The 20,586-nt window shown below is 49.2% G+C and overlaps 2 protein-coding genes across 2 annotated transcripts in view; both read right to left on the bottom strand.

Annotated features, from left to right (window-relative positions):
- The window catches only part of LOC143829388 (methanethiol oxidase-like), a 45,007-nt gene that overhangs the window by 16,283 nt on the left and 8,138 nt on the right, over positions 1 to 20,586 (bottom strand). The window contains exons 2-6 of the mRNA XM_077320187.1: positions 17,681 to 17,866; positions 16,427 to 16,598; positions 4,201 to 4,351; positions 3,299 to 3,355; positions 2,250 to 2,368 (exon numbers count right to left, since the gene is read on the bottom strand). Of these exons, the coding sequence (XP_077176302.1) occupies positions 2,250 to 2,368; positions 3,299 to 3,355; positions 4,201 to 4,351; positions 16,427 to 16,598; positions 17,681 to 17,832 (651 nt within the window). The 5' untranslated portion in view covers positions 17,833 to 17,866. The remainder of the gene's footprint in view (positions 1 to 2,249; positions 2,369 to 3,298; positions 3,356 to 4,200; positions 4,352 to 16,426; positions 16,599 to 17,680; positions 17,867 to 20,586) is intronic.
- The window catches only part of LOC143829396 (methanethiol oxidase-like), a 29,583-nt gene continuing 26,751 nt past the window's right edge, over positions 17,755 to 20,586 (bottom strand). Inside the window, exon 13 of the mRNA XM_077320218.1 lies at positions 17,755 to 17,866. The gene's annotated coding sequence lies outside the window, so the exon portion shown is untranslated. The remainder of the gene's footprint in view (positions 17,867 to 20,586) is intronic.

Raw genomic sequence — 20,586 nt, 5'->3', positions numbered from 1 at the left:
ATATAAAAGCTCTTCCCCTTCTTCAAATCAATCAGGTTCAGAAAACTCAGCCATGGAGCTCTCAGGGGCATTATCTAAAGGCTTAAACAGACAGGACAAAGGGTCACCCAAATGGCTGTGTCCATAACCTTTCCTCTGAGTCTGCAGAGAAGGGAGGGTTCAGCATCTGCTCTGTTTTCCTATTGAAAACTGGACTTCCTTTTAGCGGGGGGGGGGGGAGGTGGAGCACAAGTTTTGGAAGGGCATGGCTCTTTCTCACCCAGATTGCCAACCAAGCAAGGAAGATGTTTTGAAAAGCACAAATCAAATGGCGTTTGAAAGGTTTAGCCCTCTCTCACTTCCCTGCCCGGCCTTGAGGCAAATTAATGCTGCAGAAGTAGCACTTCACGGACACCACGAGTTCTTTCTGAGACCTCATAGCTTTTTAACCGGGAGAGTCTTTCAGGGACTGAATCAGGGGCCTTCTGCATGCAGAGCAGGTTCTACGTCACTTTTGCATAGCAGCAAGTTGCTAATAAGATAATGGGTGACATAGGAAGATAGCTGTGGTTTACAGTGCCCTGGGCAGAGTCGTGCTAATATTTTGTTCGTTCCCATCTAACCCACTGACGCTGCACCTATCCAAACACCCAGCCTGGCGTTACAAGTTTGGATGATTCTTTTCAAGTTCAGGATTGTTTCTGGGAATGCCACGTTGGTCAGACTGCAGTTCCAGAGATGCTATCTGTAACTTGAGGGGATTCATCTTTTTTTTGGAAAGGACGCTGCCCAGAAATCTTCCTAAGCATTGCACCAAATCAACATGCAAGCTGCCACTGGGAGGTCATAAGGGTCCCACCTGGACAATTTTCTTCACCTGAGTAACAGATCCCACTTCCCAAGAAGCGTGAGGATGGTTCTTCTTTGTTTCCTTCTTAGCAAGGACTTTTCGTTGTCTCCTCTCAATGTTGCTAAACAGAGAGTGGAGATCAGCCGCAGTATATGCTGAATTGGCCTTCAACGTGTGCAGAACAGATTACGGCAATGCACCCTGAGTGGATCTGCCCTTGAAGGTCATATTACTATTACTATTACTATTACTATTACTATTACTATTACTATTACTATTACTATTACTATTACTATTACTATTAGAGCCACTTGTGGTGCAGAGTGGTAAGGCAGCAGATATGCAGTCTGAAAGCTCTGCCCATGAGGCTGGGAGTTCGATCCCAGCAGCCGGCTCGAAGTTGACTCAGCCTTCCATCCTTCCGAGGTCGGTTAAATGAGTACCCAGCTTGCTGGGGGGTAGACGGTAATGACTGGGGAAGGCACTGGCAAATCACCCCGTATTGAGTCTGCCATGAGAACGCTGGAGGGCATCACCCCAAGGGTCAGACATGACCCGGTGCTTGCACAGGGGATACCTTTACCTTTATAATCGGCCTTCAACGTGTGCAGAACAGATTATTGCAACGCACCCTGAGTAGAGCTGCCCTTGAAGATCATATTATTATTATTATTATTATTATTATTATTAGTAGTAGTAGTAGTAGTAGTAGTAGTAGTAGTAGTAGTAGTATAACCTCTCAAAGAACCGGCTCGCAGCGGCTACAATATTTCATATACAAATCAATACATGAAAACATTAAAATTCCCCATTAAAACCCTCACAATAACTCAATAACAACAATGGCACTAAAATGCTAATAACTGTTTCCCATATATGCTCACTGGATGGTCCAAAGAAGCAGGCAGATGGATAACTGGGCATAGGAAGGATCGATCTGGGAATCTGGGCCAGTCTAACACTGGCCTCTGTCCCTAGGGGAGAGGGGGCCTGATCTTAACCTCCCTGGTCACCCCAACCATTTAGAAATTGCAGAGTTTTTTTTTTTTTTTTGCTGGCCATTGTCATCACCAAGAGATCTCAAGGGAAGAGACGTTCAGAGGCGGTTGGCCATTGCCTGCCTCCACCCCCCCAACCCTGGACTTCCTTCGTGGTCTCCCATCCAAATACTAGCCAGGATTAACTTGGTTAGCTTCCAAAACCCAATGAGATTGAGTGAGTTTGAGCCTGCCACCACAAGCCAAGAGATGTTCAAAGGTGGCTTGTCATTTCCTGCCTCTATTACTCCTGGATTTCCTTGGTGGTCTCCCATCTAAATACAAGCCATGGTGGACCATCCATGTTCATTTATGGCCTCTCTTCAGCCATCCCTGGAAACTGAAGGGAGGAACAGCAAAGGGAAAAGATCTCGGGTCAGAACCTTGCAATAAGTTGGAGAATCTGGATCCACGTCCACCGTAGCCAGGTAGTCAGGCTCTTGGCCGCGGATGCCAGTGCCGGTTAAGATGCAGTTAACGTAGATGAGTCTCTCTCTGGGACCTTGGAAAGCAAAGAGGACATTCAGCCATCAAGCAATGGGGCCACTGGAAAAGCAACTCCAGCTGTCTTGACTCAAGGCCCTTGGTCTCCTAAGAGCAGGTTTTCACTTTTAAGCAAATCTTAGCTTCATCTTTTAAAAGAGCCTTAACCTCTGCAAATGCTACATGCTTTGCAGAACCTCTGAAGGCCACCCCAGTGCATGGCCTCCCTTGCACATATACACAGGCGCCACCCCAGTTGGAGCAGTGCATGGCCTTTGCAGGGCCAGGGCCTTCACGCTCTTGTGACAGGTGCCACCAAGGCTGGGACTGAGCCATGTCCCAGAGTGTCCCTTCCTCTCAGCCCCTGCTCTCTGGCTGGCCTACCTCCTAGAGGTAGGCCAACAGAGTGACTGGCTATTCTTCCGACTGGAAGAAGAAGGAGTGGGAAGCTGTCGGGGGCATCTCCTTGGTCCTCAAGGTTGATTGACATTCCTGAGGGCCAGTCAGGGAGCTGGAGGTGGTCAGAGGCGGTGTGCCTAATTGGGCCTCCAGGGGGGATGAGTGACATAACCCAAGGGCCAATCAGGGAAGTGGAGGCAGTCTTGAGCGGTGTGCCCTCTGCCTCATTGGTCCTCCAGTAGGTGAGTGATGTCCCCAATGGCCAATCAAGTAGCAAGTGCATGGGGCATAGGCATACCAGACTTTATTATGTGGAATGATGTGGTTTTGGCAGTGGTTGCCACCATCACACAATAATATTTACTATGTAATTGAAGCTTAGCTGTGGTCACCAGCCTGTGGCTGGGTCCACCATCCTGTGTCAGATTTCGAAAGGATGCCACAAGTTCCCTTCTCTAAAAGCATCCCTAAGCTGAAGCTTTTGTGAATTTGGTGATCCTGCAGCTCTCAAGCAGTCTTTGCTTCTGAGAGCAGAGTCAAAAGGACTTACCTTTCATGGCATCCAGAGGGGTTGCATATCCTGGTCCACTTCCACATCCGCAGTCCCCTGTGCAATCAAAATGGGGGAGGAAAGAAAGAGAGAGATACTCCTATTATTTCCAGAAGTTCATAGGAACTTCTCTGAGACAACCTATCCTCACTTTCCATCTCCAAAACGACAGCCAACCTGGGATTGCCAAATGAGGAGCAATAGAACCACCACCCCCATTCTCATTTGTTACTTTTCTCAAAGGACATCCTCCCCCAGAATAACTTCCAAGTATGCTGTGCTTTTTAAAAAATTCTTAGGAGTTCTGTACAAAATGCTGAAGGACTGTGAAGGGTTCATTTTTCATGGAAACAGGAGCCTTGGGTGGCAGGCTGCTCCTAGCAATCTGATTGGTTACTTTTAGCAGAGCAGAGGATGTCTTGAGAGCTGAATGCTGAGCACAGGGTCAGTCAGATTTCTGTCTTGACTGAAGAGTCTCTGAATTCAGCCTTATTTTAGAGCAGTTCAACACAGACAAAGAACTGGGGAAAAGTTGTCAAGGGAATTTGGGAAGTAGACGAAGACTCCCTTTCAGGTCAAGGAAAGGGGATCAATCCTCCAAAGGAGGAGAAAATTCCCTACCAAGTCAAACAGGAGTACAGAGAACCCTGGTTGGATGTGTTTAGAAACTGGGTGGCCTTGGGCCAGTCCAGGTTTCCCCAGAGCTCTCTCAGCCCTCCGTGCATCACACAGTGCTTGCTTTGGGGAGAGAAAAGGAAGCCAATTCGAGACTTCTTAATGGACAGAAAAGCAGAGTACCAAAACGTCGTCTTCTTTTCCAGCGGAGTATGAACCTTTGGGTCGGCTTTGGACACTGGTCCCTCCCCCACCTCTTGTAAGACGGACCAATTTTTTTTTTTTACCTTTGCTTGACGTCTGTGGACCTGATCCCTGCAAAGTCTGCGATCCTTTCGCTGCCTGCAATCCCTTCATTGTCTGCTGGTATGCAGCCATCTCTGCAGTCGTGGCTTGTAGGTTCGGCAATTGGAAGATGCTCCTCGTCACACGCGCATACTTGAAGGGATTTTATATACATAATGATGTGGGAGGGAGCAAGAGAGAAAGCGTGGTTTCTATTTAATAAACAACAAAACACCCAGACTTGAAAGGAAAGTGCTAATGTCAAAATATTAAGCATGATGATCTGTTCCCTTAATTTCTGTCCACCTCAAGTGAGCAGAGGTTGGGGCTCACACGCCCTCCGGAGATAGAAAACTTGAGATAATAAGCCCTCTCTTTTTGAAGAAGATGAAACTCAACTACTTTGGCCACCTCATGAGAAGGAAGGACTCCTTGGAGAAGAGCCTAATGCTGGGAGCGATCGAGGGCAAAAGAAGGGGACGACAGAGAATGAGGTGGCTGGATGGAGTCCCTGAAGCAGTCGGTGCAAACTTAAATGGCCTCCGGGGAATGGTAGAGGACAGGAAGGCCTGGAGGATCATTGTCCATGGGGTCGCAATGGGTCGGACACGACTTCGCACCTAACAACAACAAAGGTGACCGATTGTCCCACTTTTGGAGAGACATCTGGGGGTACCTGGCAAGGCGAACAAACCGGTCAGTCCTAGAGGAGATCAGCCCTGCCTGCTCCTTGGAAGGCCAGATCCTGAAGATGAAACTCAAATACTTTGAAGGAAGGACTCCCTGGAGAAGAGCCTAATGCTGGGAGCGATCGAGGGCAAAAGAAGAAGGGGACGACAGAGAAAGAGGTGGCTGGATGGAGTCCCTGAAGCAGTCGGTGCAAACTTAAATGGCCTTCGGGGAATGGGAGAGGGCAGGAAGGCCTGGAGAATCATTGTCCATGGGGTCGCGATCGGTCAGACACGACTTCGCAACTAACAACAACAACAACAAAACCAAGATTTGGTCGCTGGACAATCAAGTTTTCACCTTAATGAACCAAGAAATGACGCTATAGTTCAGATTCTGCCCAAAGGGGAAATGGTTGGTACTTATTTGACCTTACAAAGGATGTGGCACATCTGCAAGTCCTCGCAGAGCCAACTTCCAGGTGAGGGCTTGTGATCTCCCCAAATTACCACTGATCTCCGACTACATAAATCACACATTTATTATTTATTTAAAGCATTTATTTCACTGTTTCCCAGAGAAAGTCGCTTCTTTGGGAGGTGGACTGCATGACCCTTGGACCCTACAAACCCCCTTCTCTCCCTACGCCCACCTCATGCAGTCTCCACCCATGTACCTAGGTATTCTGAACCCAGAGTTGGCATCTCTAGCGAGACCAGTTCTCAGAGCAACGGCTGAATCTTTTTGGAGCAAGTCCATCTTCAATTAGGACTAACAGGGGATTTCCGCACCCTTTCAAGGTAGCAACATGCCAGCCAAATGCAAGATGAATATTCCAGCCCCTTCATATGACGTCACCCCCATCCAGCATCTAGCCCTCTGGCTGCTTACTACATCCTCCATTTCAAAGCATTACTATGGGAAACCAGAGAAGACCATCTGTAGCCTGGGCCCTGCGTATCTGAGGGATCCTTTGTCTCCTAATGACCCGCTCTCCGTTCTGCAGCTATGTATCTGTTGGTTATCCCTGCCCCCCAGGAGGCAAACCTGGCCTTGATGAAGGCCAGTGCTTTTTCAGTCCTGGCCCTGACCTGGTGGGATGAGTCCCTGGTAGAACTGAGGGCCCTAACGGAGCTGTCAATGTTCTGCCGGGCCTGTGAGATGGAGCTCTTCTGCCAGGCATTTGGTTGGGGCCGGGCCAGGAAGATCAAGTCTCTTCCTATATATAGGCCCCAGTAGAACCCTCTCAACTGGGCAAGGTGCCTCTCCCCAGGATAACGCTGGATATTGGGGACCGGGATGCCCTAGCCCAGGTCGAGGCCAGGCGAACGTCCCGGGGGCCTGGGACAACCAGTAAATCCATACCACAGAACAAAGGTAGGGGGCATAACCTCCTCTCAACCTCCTCTTCTCCAGGTTGAACGTTCCCAATCCCTTCTGCTGTTCCACACAAGGCTTGGTCCCCAGGGCCCGGATCCTTCTCATCACTCTGCTCTGCACCCTTTCAGTTTTGTCCATGTCCCTTTTGAAGTGAGGCCTCCAGAACTGCACCCAGGACTCCAGGTGGGGCCTGACCAATGTCGTAAACAACAGGACCACAAAAGCTTTTTTTCCTGACACACCTGAGATGCACTCTCCATGCAGAGTAAAACGATCGCTGAGAGTAGGGTTCCTAGAAATTACATATCTTAGAACAGGGGTAGTCAACCTGTGGTCCTCCAGATGTCCATGGACTACAATTCCCATGAGCCCCTGCCAGCAAACGCTGGCAGGGGCTCATGGGAATTGTAGTCCATGGACATCTGGAGGACCACAGGTTGACTACCCCTGTCTTAGAACGTGGGGCTCCAAAAAGAAACACTTGACCAGTATTTGTTGGGGCTACACCCAGCAGGTTTCCCTTGACCACCCAGCTATTCTTCATGATAGGTTTTAGATGAGAGTGTTTTATTTAATATTATTGACTGAGGAAGACCCAGTAGGGTCGAAAAACGTTTGGTCTGTTCATGTGCAGTTAGACTGCATTTATATAGTTTTTACTTTGTTTTTAACATACTGGAGCACTTTAATACACTTTAATTTTACGTTGTTTTATAGTTCAACTTTTGAGTTCCTGTCTTGGTTAAGATTAGGTTTTTGTTCTCTTTCTGAAGAAGAAGAAGAAGAAGAAGAAGAAGAAGAAGAAGAAGAAGAAGAAGAAGAATGGGTTCTTATATGCCGCTTTTCTCTACCCGAAGGAGGCTCAAAGCGGCTTACAATCACCTTCCCTTTCCTCTCCCCACAACAGACACCCTGTGAGGTGGGTGAGGCTGAGAGAGCCCTGAGATTACTGAAGAAGTAGAAGAGTTGGTTCTTATATGCCGCTTTTCTCTACCCGAAGGAGCCTCAAAGGGGCTCACAGTCCCCTTCGCTTTCCTCTCCCCACAACAGACACCCTGTGAGGGAGGGGAGGCTGAGAGAGCCCTGAGATTACTGAAGAAGAAGAAGAGTTGGTTCTTCTATGCCGCTTTTCTCTACCCGAAGGAGCCTCAAAGGGGCTTACATTCACCTTCCCTTTCCTCTCCCCACAACAGACACCCTGTGAGGTGGGTGAGGCTGAGAGAGCCCTGAGATTACTGAAGAAGAAGGAGAAGAGTTGGTTCTTATATGCCGCTTTTCTCTACCCGAAGGAGCCTCAAAGGGGCTTACATTCACCTTCCCTTTCCTCTCCCCACAACAGACACCCTGTGAGGTGGGTGAGGCTGAGAGAGCCCTGAGATTACTGAAGAAGAAGAAGAGTTGGTTCTTATATGCCGCTTTTCTCTACCCGAAGGAACCTCAAAGGGGCTTCCATTCGCCTTCCCTTTCCTCTCCCCACAACAGACACCCTGTGAGGTGGGTGAGGCTGAGAGAGCCCTGATATCCCTCCTGGGTCAGAACAGCTTTATCAGTGCTGTGGGGAGCCCAAGGTCACCCAGCTGGATGCATGTGGGGGAGCGCAGAATCAATCCCGGCTCACCAGATTAGAAGTCCGCACTCCTAACCATGACACCAAACTGGCTCTCAGTTTCGGTTTTGCAAGCAACAGGACTACGGCATCTTGTGATCTGAATGTGATGCCTCAGTTGATATGAGCCTCCGGGGAGGGCGGTATAGAAGTATGATAAATAAATAAATAAATAAATAAATATAGCCCAAGACTGAATTTGCCTTGTTTGGAATGAAAAACAATTTCACATTTCCCCATCAGAACAAAGTTTGAGTCGAGTGGCCCCTTGCAAAGACCAATTAATTTTTATCCCAGAACAACCCTGCTACCCCCGTGAGTCTAATTGCTTCACTGTCAGCTTCCAAGAGGTGCAGTTCCCCTGCAGGGACTCCTTTTGTCTCCTTGATGTTCAGTTGTCATCTTGCTTTGGCACGTTCTGATTTTATCTTCACAAGGAGCAATTTCAAGTCTTCCCTGTTTTCTGCCTCTAATGTGGTGTCATCTGCATAGCATGCTATGTTTCCAATTTTCAGACCGCTTTCACCTGGGATTTGATTAAAACAGACATTATACAGCTGCGGGAGTCTCTGTGTATTTGCTGTATGTTTTTTTTAGCATGTCAATATAATCCCGCCAAGAGCCTCTTGTGGCCCAGAGTGGTAAGGCAGCAGACATGCAGTCTGAAAGCTCTGCCCATGAGGCTGGGAGTTCGATCCCAGCAGCCGGCTCAACGTTGACTCAGCCTTCCATCATTCCAAGGTTGGTAAAAGGAGTACCCAGCTTGCTGGGGGGTAAACGGTAATGACTGGGGAAGGCACTGGCAAACCACCCCGTATTGAGTCTGCCATGAAAACGCTAGAGGGCGTCACCCCAAGGGTCAGACATGACCCGGTGCTTGTACAGGGGAGACCTTTACCTTTACCTTATAATCCTGCCAGCAAATCTCTCTCTTCCGAAAAAAGATGTGATGGAGATGTGCAGAGTACTACATCTGGGCCTCACCACTGCGAAGCAGATATAATAGGCAGCAGTGTGTATGGATGAGATCTTCGTGTCCTTGTGGACTGAAAGTTAAATAGGAACAGACCGTGTGATGTGATGGTAAAGAAGGCAAATGCAGTCTTGGGCTGTCTCAACAGAGGCAGCCCATCGAAATCACAAGATGTCATAGTCCCATTGTATACGGCACTGGTCAGACCACACCTGGAGTCTTGTGTGCAGTTCTGGAGGCCTCACTTCAAGAAGGACTTGGTCAAAATGTGAAGGGTGCAGGGAAGAGGGTGATCTGGGGCCTGGGGATCAAGCCCACTGACTGATGGACTTGGGAATCTTCAGCCTGGAGAAGAGGAGGTGGAGAGGGGACCTGTCTGCTCCTTCAAGTATTTGAAAGATTGTCACTTACAGGAGGGCAGTTTGGTGTCGTGGTTAGGAGTGCGGACTTCTAATCTGACATGCCAGGTTCGATTCTGCACTTCCCCACATGCAGCCAGCTGGGTGACCTTCGGCTCGCCACGGCACTGATAAAACTGTTCGGACCGAGCAGGAATCTCAGGGCTCTCTCATCCTCACCCACCCCACAGGGTGTCTGTTGTGGGGAGAGGAAAGGGAAGGCGACTGTAAGCCGCTTTGAGCCTCCTTCGGGTAGAGAAAAGGGCGGCCCAAAGGGGGGCACAGCATTAGGAAGGAAGGAAGGAAGGAAGGAAGGAAGGAAGGAAGGAAGGAAGGAAGGAAGGAAGGAAGGAAGGAAGGAAGGAAGGAAGGAAGGAAGGAAGGAAGGAAGGAAGGAAGGAAGGAAAGGCGATGTAGACTCGAAGGCGACTTAGGCAACACTGGGGCTGTTCCCCCGCCTTCTGCCCAGTGGTGCCCCTCCTACCTCCTGGTGCAGCCACCTGAGTGGAAATCCTAAAGGCAGCATGGAAGAGGCCTGGGCATTCCTCCTACCCGCAGCCACCCCAGTGGGAGGCTTAAAGGTGGTGCGGACGAGGTCTGGCTGTTCCTCTTCCTGCCTGCGCATGCAGCCACCTGAGAGCGAGGCTTAGAGGTGGAGGCGGGCCACATGCAGGTGGTTAGCCAGTGGCAAGGCCTCGCATTGTGAGCCCCCTTCTCTCACAGGCCCTCCTCCCTGCCTCCCTATGGAGTTGGCCCCCCACCCATGTTGCCTAGCCTGGGGCTTGTCTCCCCTTCCATCCCAGCTCCCACCTACTGGCTGTGGCAGTGGCGTGGTGGTGGCAGCCAATAGCAGTGGCCTCAGCGACCCTTGGGAGAAGGGTCGATAGACCCCCCCTAGGGCGTGACCCCCAGGGTGAGAACTGCTGTGTTAGATGTATCATATTTCCAGTACCCACTTATGACTGTGAAAGTTGGACGATCAAAAAATCGGACGAGAGAAGGATCGATTCATTTGGACACAGGTGTCGGAGAAGGCTTTTGCAGGATCCAAGGGCAGCCAAAGTCAAAAACAAGGAAATGCTACCAGGCATAAAGTCTGATACATCAATGGTAGGCAAACTCATGAAACTCTGGCTCACTTGCTGTAATGATATCATGTGTTCCAATTCAATGGAGAAAGTGATTATGCTAAGATTGGTCAGTAGACAAGGAATCCAGGTTGGCAATCAGCACAATGATTGGACACTATTAAGATGGACACCAGCCAGAACTTTGCACAGCTGACACCCTGTGAGGTGGGTGAGGCTGAGAGAGCCCTGAGATTCCTGCTTTATCAGCACTGTGATGAGCCCAAGGTCACCCAGCTGGCTGCATGTGGGGGAGCGCAGAATCGAACTTAGCATGCCAGATTAGAAGTCCGCACTCCTAACCACTATACCAAACTGGTGAGTACTCAGTCAATCTCTCTTCACGAATTCTAACTCCCAATGAAGAAAGAGTACTGAATTTAGGGTTGAATTTTGTACCAACCCCCCCCTAAAACCCCTTTAGAGCTAGAGTAGACCTATACAGACTCATCAGACAGTTGACATTAAGAATGATTTTTGGCAACCATCCTCCCAGCCTTGATAGAGTGTTTCGTCCCAAATCTACCTTTATAACAAATATCAACAACCCAAATGTTAGTGTTCTTTTATGCTTTATTTTGGTAAGCAAAATGTCTCCAAAGTTTGTTAACTTTTCCTGCAAAGGACATCAAATACTGGATAACTTGACTAGTGGTAAAAACTTACAATTCCAAATAAATATGGTTACATAATGGAGGTTCAATGTCAATTATCTGACCCCCACCTTACACATCCTAGCAATCATGTTCCCTCTATCCACAACAGCTCTGGGTTAGGTAGATATCAACATGCAGATTTGACCAACAAAGATCCACGTTTTCCGATTTTGTATGTTTTATGAAAAATGTCCAAATCTGACTCTCCCCCAATGGGTCATCCTGTAGTATCAGTCAAATTAGAACCCTTTCCAAATGTTTTTTTAAACCATTTATTTCTTATCATGCATGAAGGACTCCACTGAGATTCTACAGAATCTAGGGGCCAAGACCACTGCATTCAGGAATACAATGGGTAATATATTGGGAAGCGGGAGTGGAATGGAAGAACTCTGTGGATGGCCTCCCCCATCTCCTTCCCCTCCCCCCAGGCCCTCGAAAGGCTGCCGGCAGCTTTTAGGGAACTCACCGGCAGGGGCAGCTCTTACGTGGCAGGGATCTGCAGCCTCCGAGCCTCAGACGGATGTGGAAGGAGGAGGGGGTGGTCAGATGTGGGGGACGGAAGGTGATTGGCTGGCCCTTGGACAGACAGGCAAGCCGGTTGGAGGAGGAGGCACTCAGAGGCGAGACGGCCGCCCTGAGTGGGTGTTAAGCGCTGAATGGCACTTAAGCCATGAGACCAGCTCCTCCTCCAAGCCCTTCCCAGAAATATTAAGTGGAACAGATTGGAAGGCATTGGGGGATCAACAGAAGCTGTTCCTTCAGTGGGGTGGGTTGGCACAATTGTCTGATGCTTCCCTTAAGCTTAGAAAAGGATTTACCAAAACCAAATGCAATTTGCAAAGAGCAAGGGTGGAGGAAGGTGGACAAAACAGTCCCCAAATGCCTTTTTGGCTGACCTCGCATTTCGGGGAATAAGCATCCTGACACGCTCTTGTTTGGAATCTGGATCACTTTCGCTGCTGCCCAACTTCCATCCTGAGGAAAAAATGTACCTCATCCACCTTTCTCACAGGGACTCAAGATCAGTTCCACTGATTGAGTCAATACTAATGATGAAATGAGACAATCCACTCTAGGGAAGGAGAAGGAAATGAGCTGTTTTTTATACTCTGCTTTTCACTGCCCAAAGGAGTCTCAGAACAGCTGACAATCGCCTTCCCGTTCCTCTCTCCACAACAGACACCCTGTGAGGTGGGTGAGGCCGAGAGAGCCCTGATATTAGTGAAGAAGAAGAAGAGTTGGTTCTTATATGCCGCTTTTCTCTACCCGAAGGAAGTTCAAAGTGGCTTACAGTCGCCTTCCCTTTCCTCTCCCCACAACAGACACTCTGAGAGGGAGGGGAGGCTGAGAGAGCCCTGAGATTACTGAAGAAGAAGAAGAGTTGGTTCTTATATGCCGCTTTTCCTTACCCAAAGGAGGCTCAAAGGGGCTTCCATTCACCTTCCCTTTCCTCTCCCCACAACAGACACCCTATGAGGGAGGGGAGGCTGAGAGAGCCCTGAGATTACTGAAGAAGAAGAGTTGGTTCTTAGATGCCGCTTTTCTCTACCCGAAGGAAGCTCAGTGGCTTATAGTCGCCTTCCCTTTCCTCTCCCCACAACAGACACCCTGTGATGGAAGGGAGGCTGAGAGAGCCCTGAGATTACTGAAGAAGAAGAAGAGTTGGTTCTTATATGCCGCTTTTCTCTACCCGAAGGAAGCTCAGTGGCTTATAGTCGCCTTCCCTTTCCTTTCCCCACAACAGACACCCTGTGAGGGAAGGGAGGCTGAGAGAGCCCTGAGATTACTGAAGAAGAAGAGTTGGTTCTTATATGCCGCTTTTCTCTACCCGAAGGAAGCTCAGTGGCTTATAGTCGCCTTCCCTTTCCTCTCCCCACAACAGACACCCTGTGAGGGAAGGGAGCCTGAGAGAGCCCTGAGATTACTGAAGAAGAAGAAGAGTTGGTTCTTAGATGCCGCTTTTCTCTACCCGAAGGAAGCTCAAAGTGGCTTACAGTCGCCTTCCCTTTCCTCTCCCCACAACAGACACTCTGAGAGGGAGGGGAGGCTGAGAGAGCCCTGAGATTACTGAAGAAGAAGAAGAGTTGGTTCTTATATGCCGCTTTTCCTTACCCAAAGGAGGCTCAAAGGGGCTTCCATTCACCTTCCCTTTCCTCTCCCCACAACAGACACCCTATGAGGGAGGGGAGGCTGAGAGAGCCCTGAGATTACTGAAGAAGAAGAGTTGGTTCTTAGATGCCGCTTTTCTCTACCCGAAGGAAGCTCAAAGTGGCTTATAGTCACCTTCCCTTTCCTGTCCCCACAACAGACACCCTGTGAGGGAGGGGAGGCTGAGAGAGCCCTCATATTACTGAAGAAGAAGAGCTGGTTCTTAGATGCCGCTTTTCTCTACCCGAAGGAGTCTCAAAGCGGCTTCCAGTCGCCTTCCCTTTCCTCTCCCCACAACAGACACCCTGGGAGGCAGGTGAGGCTGAAATAGCTTCTGACTGAACTGCTTGGTCACAACAGCACTGTAATGACAAGCTGAAGGTCACCCAGCTGGCTGCATGTGGAGGAGCAAGGAATCAAACCCAGCTTGCCTGGTTAGAAGCTGCTGCTCTTAAGCACTATACCACACTGGTATTAAATAACCACTGCACTGGAATCTGAGAAATCTAGAACTACCAAATAGAAACAAATAATAGCAAAATTATTCAAATGACACATTAAGTGGTACAGCTGAGAATGCCCTGATATGACAGAAGAAGAAGAAGAAGAAGAACAAGAAGAAGAACAAGAACAAGAACAAGAGTTGGTTCTTATATGCTGCTTTTCTCTACCCAAAGGAGTCTCAGAGCAGCTTATAGTCACCTTCCCTTTCCTCTCCCCACGACAGACACCCTGTGAGGTGGGTGAGGCTGAGAGAGCCCTGAGATTACTGATTGGTCAGAACAGTTTTATCAGTGTCGAGGCGAGCCCAAGGCCACCCAGCTGGTTGCATGTGGGAGAGCGGGGAATTGAACCTGGCTTGCCAGATTAGAAGTCCGCACTCCTAACCACTACACCAAACTGGCCTTTCCTTTGTAAGGCAGCCGAGTAGACTTTACCATCTTGCAGAGGAGCTGTGGGTAATCAAGGAGATGGGTTTTGAACAGCAGCTCAGGATCTGCAAAGAAACCCTTTATTTTTCTCATTTACGTTGATGGAATTGGCAGCAGAGCCAAGGTCAGCTGGGATCCAGCAAGGCTCTTTTCCAGATAATGAAGTTTAAATTAACTCCCCTAAGATTATTTTGGAAACTGCACAAGGAAAGTCAAGATAACTGGAGTGTGAACACAGGGGAGGGGGCATAGGTTTCAAAGAAGCAGGTGAACGAATCTCCATAACATTGTAGCTCTTTTCTAAGAGTAGCTGCGTTGTTGAGCAGTAGAAGAGGTAGGTTCAAGACCTACGGTAGCAGAGTAGGGACTAATCAGATTGTCAGGGAATGAACTTCTGAGAGCCAAACCTCACTTTTGAAGGCACTCTCAAAATCTTTACCCCAAAATCTTAAGGTAAAAGGTGAAGGTATCCCCTGGGCAAGCACCGGGTCATGTCTGACCCTTGGGGTGATGCCCTCTAGCGTTTTCATGGCAGAGTCAATAAGGGGTGGTTTGCAAGTGCCTTCCCCAGTCATTACGGCAAGCTGGGTGCTCATTTTACTGACCTCGGAAGGATGGAAGGCTGAGTCGACCTTGAGCCGGCTGCTGGGATCGAACTCCCAGCCTCATGGTCAGAGCTTCAGACAGCATGTTGGCTGCCTTACCACTATGCGCCACAAGAGGCTCTTAATCCCAAATTGTGCAGAGGTCCTGAACTTGTTTCAGGGGCACCATAGTGGAATGGGGCTGCCCAAGCATTCAGGCTCTATTCTACTTTGCCCTCTTTAACCTTTTCCTAACACCTGGAGAAGCGTTTCTTTATGTCTTGGGGAACTTTTAACTGCCATCATCAAGTGAGTACAATTTACTGCCCGGGGAACCCCTGGAGGAAAAACTGCTAGCCAACTGCACGCCTTTCCCCTTTTGTGGAGCTCCTGTTTCCATCGCCATGCCTGAGATGGTTGGAGGTGTACGTGGTACAGAGAACAACTACCAGCATACGATTTGATAAAGTATGAATGGGAAAGCCGATTTTGACTGAAGAAAAAAATGAATTTCTTTACAGGCACCCTTGGAATTACAAAACAGAGTGGTGGGTGCAGTCATAAAACTGCTGACGGAAAATCGTTCCTGCAGGGGGCAAAGCCAGCCACAAAACTGCTCCAGCAGCTTACTTATAGTCTCACAGTGAAGAAGTTGCAGCAGCTGCCAAAGCAAGGTTTTTTAAAAAAATCTGCACATCCAATTAAATTTCCATTGACTGCTCAGAAACCTTGGTAAGCAAAAGGCCCACCCAACCCTGCCTACTTTCTCAGAACACTCATGGCGTGCCATGAACAGGGCGGCCATAAATCACCACGATAAGTATCTCTGAGCTACAGGGTTTATTACCTCTGTTACACGCTAGAGCCAGTTCGGTGTTGTGGTTAGGAGTGCGGACTTCTAATCTGGCATGCCGGGTTCGATTCTGCGCTCCCCCACATGCAGCCAGCTGGGTGACCTTGGGCTCGCCACGGCACTGATAAAACTGTTCTGACCGGGCAGTGATATCGACTCTCTCAGCCTCACCCACCCCACAGGGTGCCTGTTGTGGGGAGAGGAAAAGGAAGGCGACTGTAAGCCGCTTTGAGCCTCCTTCGTAGATAAAATTGAAAGGGTACAGAGGAGAGCGACGAGGATGATCTGGGGCCAAGGGACCAAGCCCTATGAAGATAGGTTGAGGGACTTGGGAATGTTCAGCCTGGAGAAAAGGAGGTTGAGAGGGGACATGATAGCCCTCTTTAAGTATTTGAAAGGTTGTTACTTGGAGGAGGGCAGGATGCTGTTTCTGTTGGCTGCAGAGGAGAGGACGTGCAGTAATGGGTTTAAACTTCAAGTACAACGATATAGGCTAGATATCAGGAAAAAAATTGTTCACAGTCAGAGTAGTTCAGCAGTGGAATAGGCTGCCTAAGGAGGTGGTGAGCTCCCCCTCACTGGCAGTCTTCAAGCAAAGGTTGGATACACACTTTTCTTGGATGCTTTAGGATGCTTAGGGCTGATCCTGCGTTGAGCAGGGGGTTGGACTAGATGGCCTGTATGGCCCCTTCCAACTCTATGATTCTATGATCCTTCGGGTAGGGAAAAGCGGCATATAAGAATCAACTCTTCTTCTTCTTCTTGAGTTCATGTAAATTTCAGCAGTAAAATCCTCAGTGCTGGTGAAATTGGGTGACCAGGATGTTCTACCACCAACCTTTTTGCTTCAGGCAGGAAAACTTAGTTGGCTGTTTTAATCACCATGCGAAAATATTTACCTGTGTCTTGTAGAAATGATAGTTCTGGAGCACACAGGACACCATTCCATGCGCAGCGTCAGGGTCATGCAGGAACTGAATATCGTAGGGGGTAGAATCCTCTCCTAAATCAATCAACTGGAGAAGGCAGTGGGTGGTCCAGTCCCAGATGTTCAGGGCACGACCATAGCGTCTTGGGGGGGAGGACAGAGAAGAAAATCAGAGCCAGACAGCTGGTGACTGACCATGAAATCACTGGAGGCAAATTCTTCTGGTCATTGAAAAACAATGTGAGGACCAAAGAGGTCGAAGGACAACGAAGTATAAAAATATGTTAAAGAAATAATTTATTAAACAGAGGTCAAGGTAATGATTGAAAAACCATAAAAAGGGAACACTTCTTTTCCCTATAGGTATCTATGAAACAGGTACACCATATGTACAAAAAACTCGCACCTAACAATCATAGAACCATAGAATCATAGAGTTGGAAGGGGACATACAGGCCATCTAGTCCAACCCCTGCTCAACGCAGGATCAGCCCTAAGCATCCTAAAGCATCCAAGAAAAGTGTGTATCCAACCTTTGCTTGAAGACTGCCAGTGAGGGGGAGCTCACCACCTCCTTGGGCAGCCTATTCCACTGCTGAACTACTCTGACTGTGAAAAACCTTTTCCTGATATCTAGCCTATATCGTTGTACTTGAAGTTTAAACCCATTACTGCGTGTCCTCTCCTCTGCAGCCAGCAGAAACAGCATCCTGCCCTCCTCCAACTGACAACCTTTCAAATACTTAAAGAGGGCTATCATGTCCCCTCTCAACCTCCTTTTCTCCAGGCTGAACATTCCCAAGTCCCTCAACCTATCTTCATAGGGCTTGGTCCCTTGGCCCCAGATCATCTTCGTCGCTCTCCTCTGTACCCTTTCAATTTTATCAACGTCCTTCTTGAAGTGAGGCCTCCAGAACTGCACACAGTACTCCAGGTGTGGTCTGACCAGTGCCGTATGTGGATTCTCCACATTCTGAAATTCTTCTTGGCTTCTAAGGCGCTGCTGGATCGAAATCCAGCAAAATCATGAGGTGAACCCCGGGACTGCCACGAGACATTCTATTGTCATAGTTCGAGAAGTGAAATGTCATACCCAGAGGCACAATGTGGCCTGAAGTTAGGCTCTCCCCACCCACTTCAGTGGAGCCTGAGCTGAAAATATGTCCTCCTCCTCCATCTCCCCACATTTCCATGGCTGCTTTGTGTTTCGCCAATAAGGACGTACCTTGTGGAGCCTGGGGGCTCTCTGGTCGGTCCTGGTGTCCACCACATAAATGCGAGAGGAGCCCAAACGAGGAAGGACCAGTCTGTTCCGCTTCTTGGTGGTGTCCCCGAAACAGCTGCTGCAGGCGTCCCACCCAAAATGGTGGAGTTCATCGTTGATGTACGGCACGGGCAGACGGTGGATCACCTGTGGAGGAAGGATGGAAAGTCAGCTGCTCTCCAACCCAGGGGTCCCCAACCCCAACCAAAACCTTTCCTGGTGCTCACTAAGTGTTCTAAAAAGTGGGCAGGGCCAGGTAGGGATTTTGCCCAGTGTCATGGCCCCGTCTCCAGAGGGTGCCTCTGCACCACGGCCGGAGCTCATTCTGCCAGCTCCCTCGGAGGAAGAAGTGGAGGAGCTGGAGCAAAGCAGCAGGGTGCTGCTTAGAGAGGCAAGTCCCCATAGGGAGCCACAACCAGGTCCCAGCCGGACAAGCACCATGCCCTCTGCACCAGCATGACCTCAGCCTGCAGCAACACCCCTGAACAGCCCAGACTCATCTCCAGAGCGCAGGAGGGGATGCAGGAGGACAACGTTGGCAACACGCAGGCAAAGTGCTCCGCTTAGACTACAGCAACAGGCTAGGTTGGGCTCAGGTGGGGCTCATTCATCGGAGGAAGGCTGAGTGCCAGGTGCAGCCACTTGGTGTGACAGCTCAGCTTGTTCTTAAGCACAGCCGAAGTGCTTCTCAGTGTGGCTGCAACCTTGTGCACATGCCCACCCATTGCCTTGACTGGTTTCCTGCTCCCCGACGCTTCGGCGAACCTCTGCTTGACTGATTCCCGGCTTGACCCTGCTGCACCCGACTAGACTACACTTTGATTGAATGCTCCACAGATTCCCGGCTTGACCTTGGTAAAGATAAACGACAACTCTTTCGGTTCTCCCCTAGCAATTCCTGATAAGACCCGGACTGGACTTTCGACTACTCTCTGGTACGCACTTTGAACTTGCTTGACTTTGTAACCGTGCTTGCCCTTGCACTAACCCTGCGTGTGCCAGGCTAGGGCAGCACACCCAGCGAGGTTTCTGATTGGCCACTGGAGATTGCATAGGCTGTGCAGATTTGTGGAAACTGCAGCTGCCACCACAGTCCAAAGGGCTTCAGTGAGGCAGGTAACTTGTGTGAGGTTTCCAAAGGTGAAGGCAGGCTCAGAAAGGTTGGGGGGCTCCTGCTTTGATCAGATCTGTCAGGCCCATGAAGCTCAGCACGGGAGCTCTTAGGAACTCTTGGGGGGTCTTGGTCCGTGAACTGAGGGCCTGAACGGACGGGATGAATTTCACCCAACTGGTTCTGTGCACAAAATGAAAACTTGTCTCTGGGTGTGCAGAGAGGGGCAAGAGGTTTAAGCCTTCATCCTTAAACTTTAAATAGCACAAAAACAGGCTTGAAGATTAAAGCTTTCGTTGTCACAATTCCTCCCCCCACCCCCACAAACACACAGACCAATCCAAGTTTAGCAAAAAGGTCATACCAATAGGCTTATTTTGTGTATACACACAGACACACACGATAAGCCTAGATAAGCCAAGATAACTTCCCTTCCTCTCCCCACAACAGACACCCTATGAGGTAGGTGGGGCTGAGAGAGCTCTGAGAGAACTGAGAGCCATCACAAGATGTCATAGTCCCGTTGTATACGGCACTGGTCAGACCACACCTGGAGTACTGTGTGCAGTTCTGGTGGCCTCACTTAAAGAAGGACATCGATAAAATTGAAAGGGTACAGAGGAGAGCGACGAAGATGATCTGGGGCCAAGGGACCAAGCCCTATGAAGATATGTTGAGGGACTTGGGAATGTTCAGCCTGGAGAAAAGGAGGTTGAGAGGGGACATGATAGCCCTCTTTAAGTATTTGAAAGGTTGTCATTTGGAGGAGGGCAGGATGCTCTTTCTGTTGGCTGCAGAGGAGAGGACACGCAGTAATGGGTTTAAACTTCAAGTACAACGATATAGGCTAGATATCAGGAAAAAGTTTTTCACAGTCAGAGTAGTTCAGCAGTGGAATAGGCTGCCTAAGGAGGTGGTGAGCTCCCCCTCACTGGCAGTCTTCAAGCAAAGGTTGGATACACTCTTTTCTTGGACGCTTTAGGATGCTTAGGGCTGATCCTGCGTTGAGCAGGGGGGTGGACTAGATGGCCTGTATGGCCCCTTCCAACTCTAGGATTCTAGGATTCTAACTGCTCTGTGGGAACAGCTCTAACAGGACGGTGACTGGCCCATGGTCACCCGTGCAAGTCAATGGCAGGTACTCAATGAAGAGCCTTCTGCATGCAAAGCAGGTTCTACACCACATAAGCATAGCAGCAAGACACTAATAAGACAATAGCTTACAAACAGAGATAGCTGCGGTCTACTTATCCTGTACACAGCCCTGGGGAGAGTCAGGCTAATTTTCTTTTTATCTTTTATGCAATCTATTGCCACCACAACGATCAAAACGCCTGACCTGGCATTATGTTTGGGTGATTCTTGACAAGTTCAGGAAATGTCACTTTGCTCAGCATGCACTGCCAGCACCCCCACCCCACCCACAGAAACCCCAAGAGTAATTGAGAGTTGGGCCACAACTTTCTATGATGAGACTTTATGATGAGAACAGAGAGTCTGTTTTTTTTCTCATCATAGGATATAATAGAGGTTGGATGGGGCGCCCTCCTTGGAAGCCCTAGGATTGGACCCCCTAGTCCCATCTTCTTGAAACTTGGGGGAAGTCAGAGAACAGGGTCCTAGAATCATAGAATCATAGAATCATAGAGTTGGAAGGGGCCACACAGGCCATCTAGTCCAACCCCCTGCTCAGCGCAGGATTAGCCCTAAGCATCCTAAAGCATCCAAGAAAAGTGTGTATCCAACCTTTGCTTGA

Source organism: Paroedura picta, chromosome 1, assembly GCF_049243985.1.
Source record: "Paroedura picta isolate Pp20150507F chromosome 1, Ppicta_v3.0, whole genome shotgun sequence".
NCBI lineage: Eukaryota > Metazoa > Chordata > Lepidosauria > Squamata > Gekkonidae > Paroedura > Paroedura picta.
The sequence above is the reverse complement of the archived record's forward strand: the minus strand, read 5'-3'. Positions and strand labels throughout refer to the sequence as shown.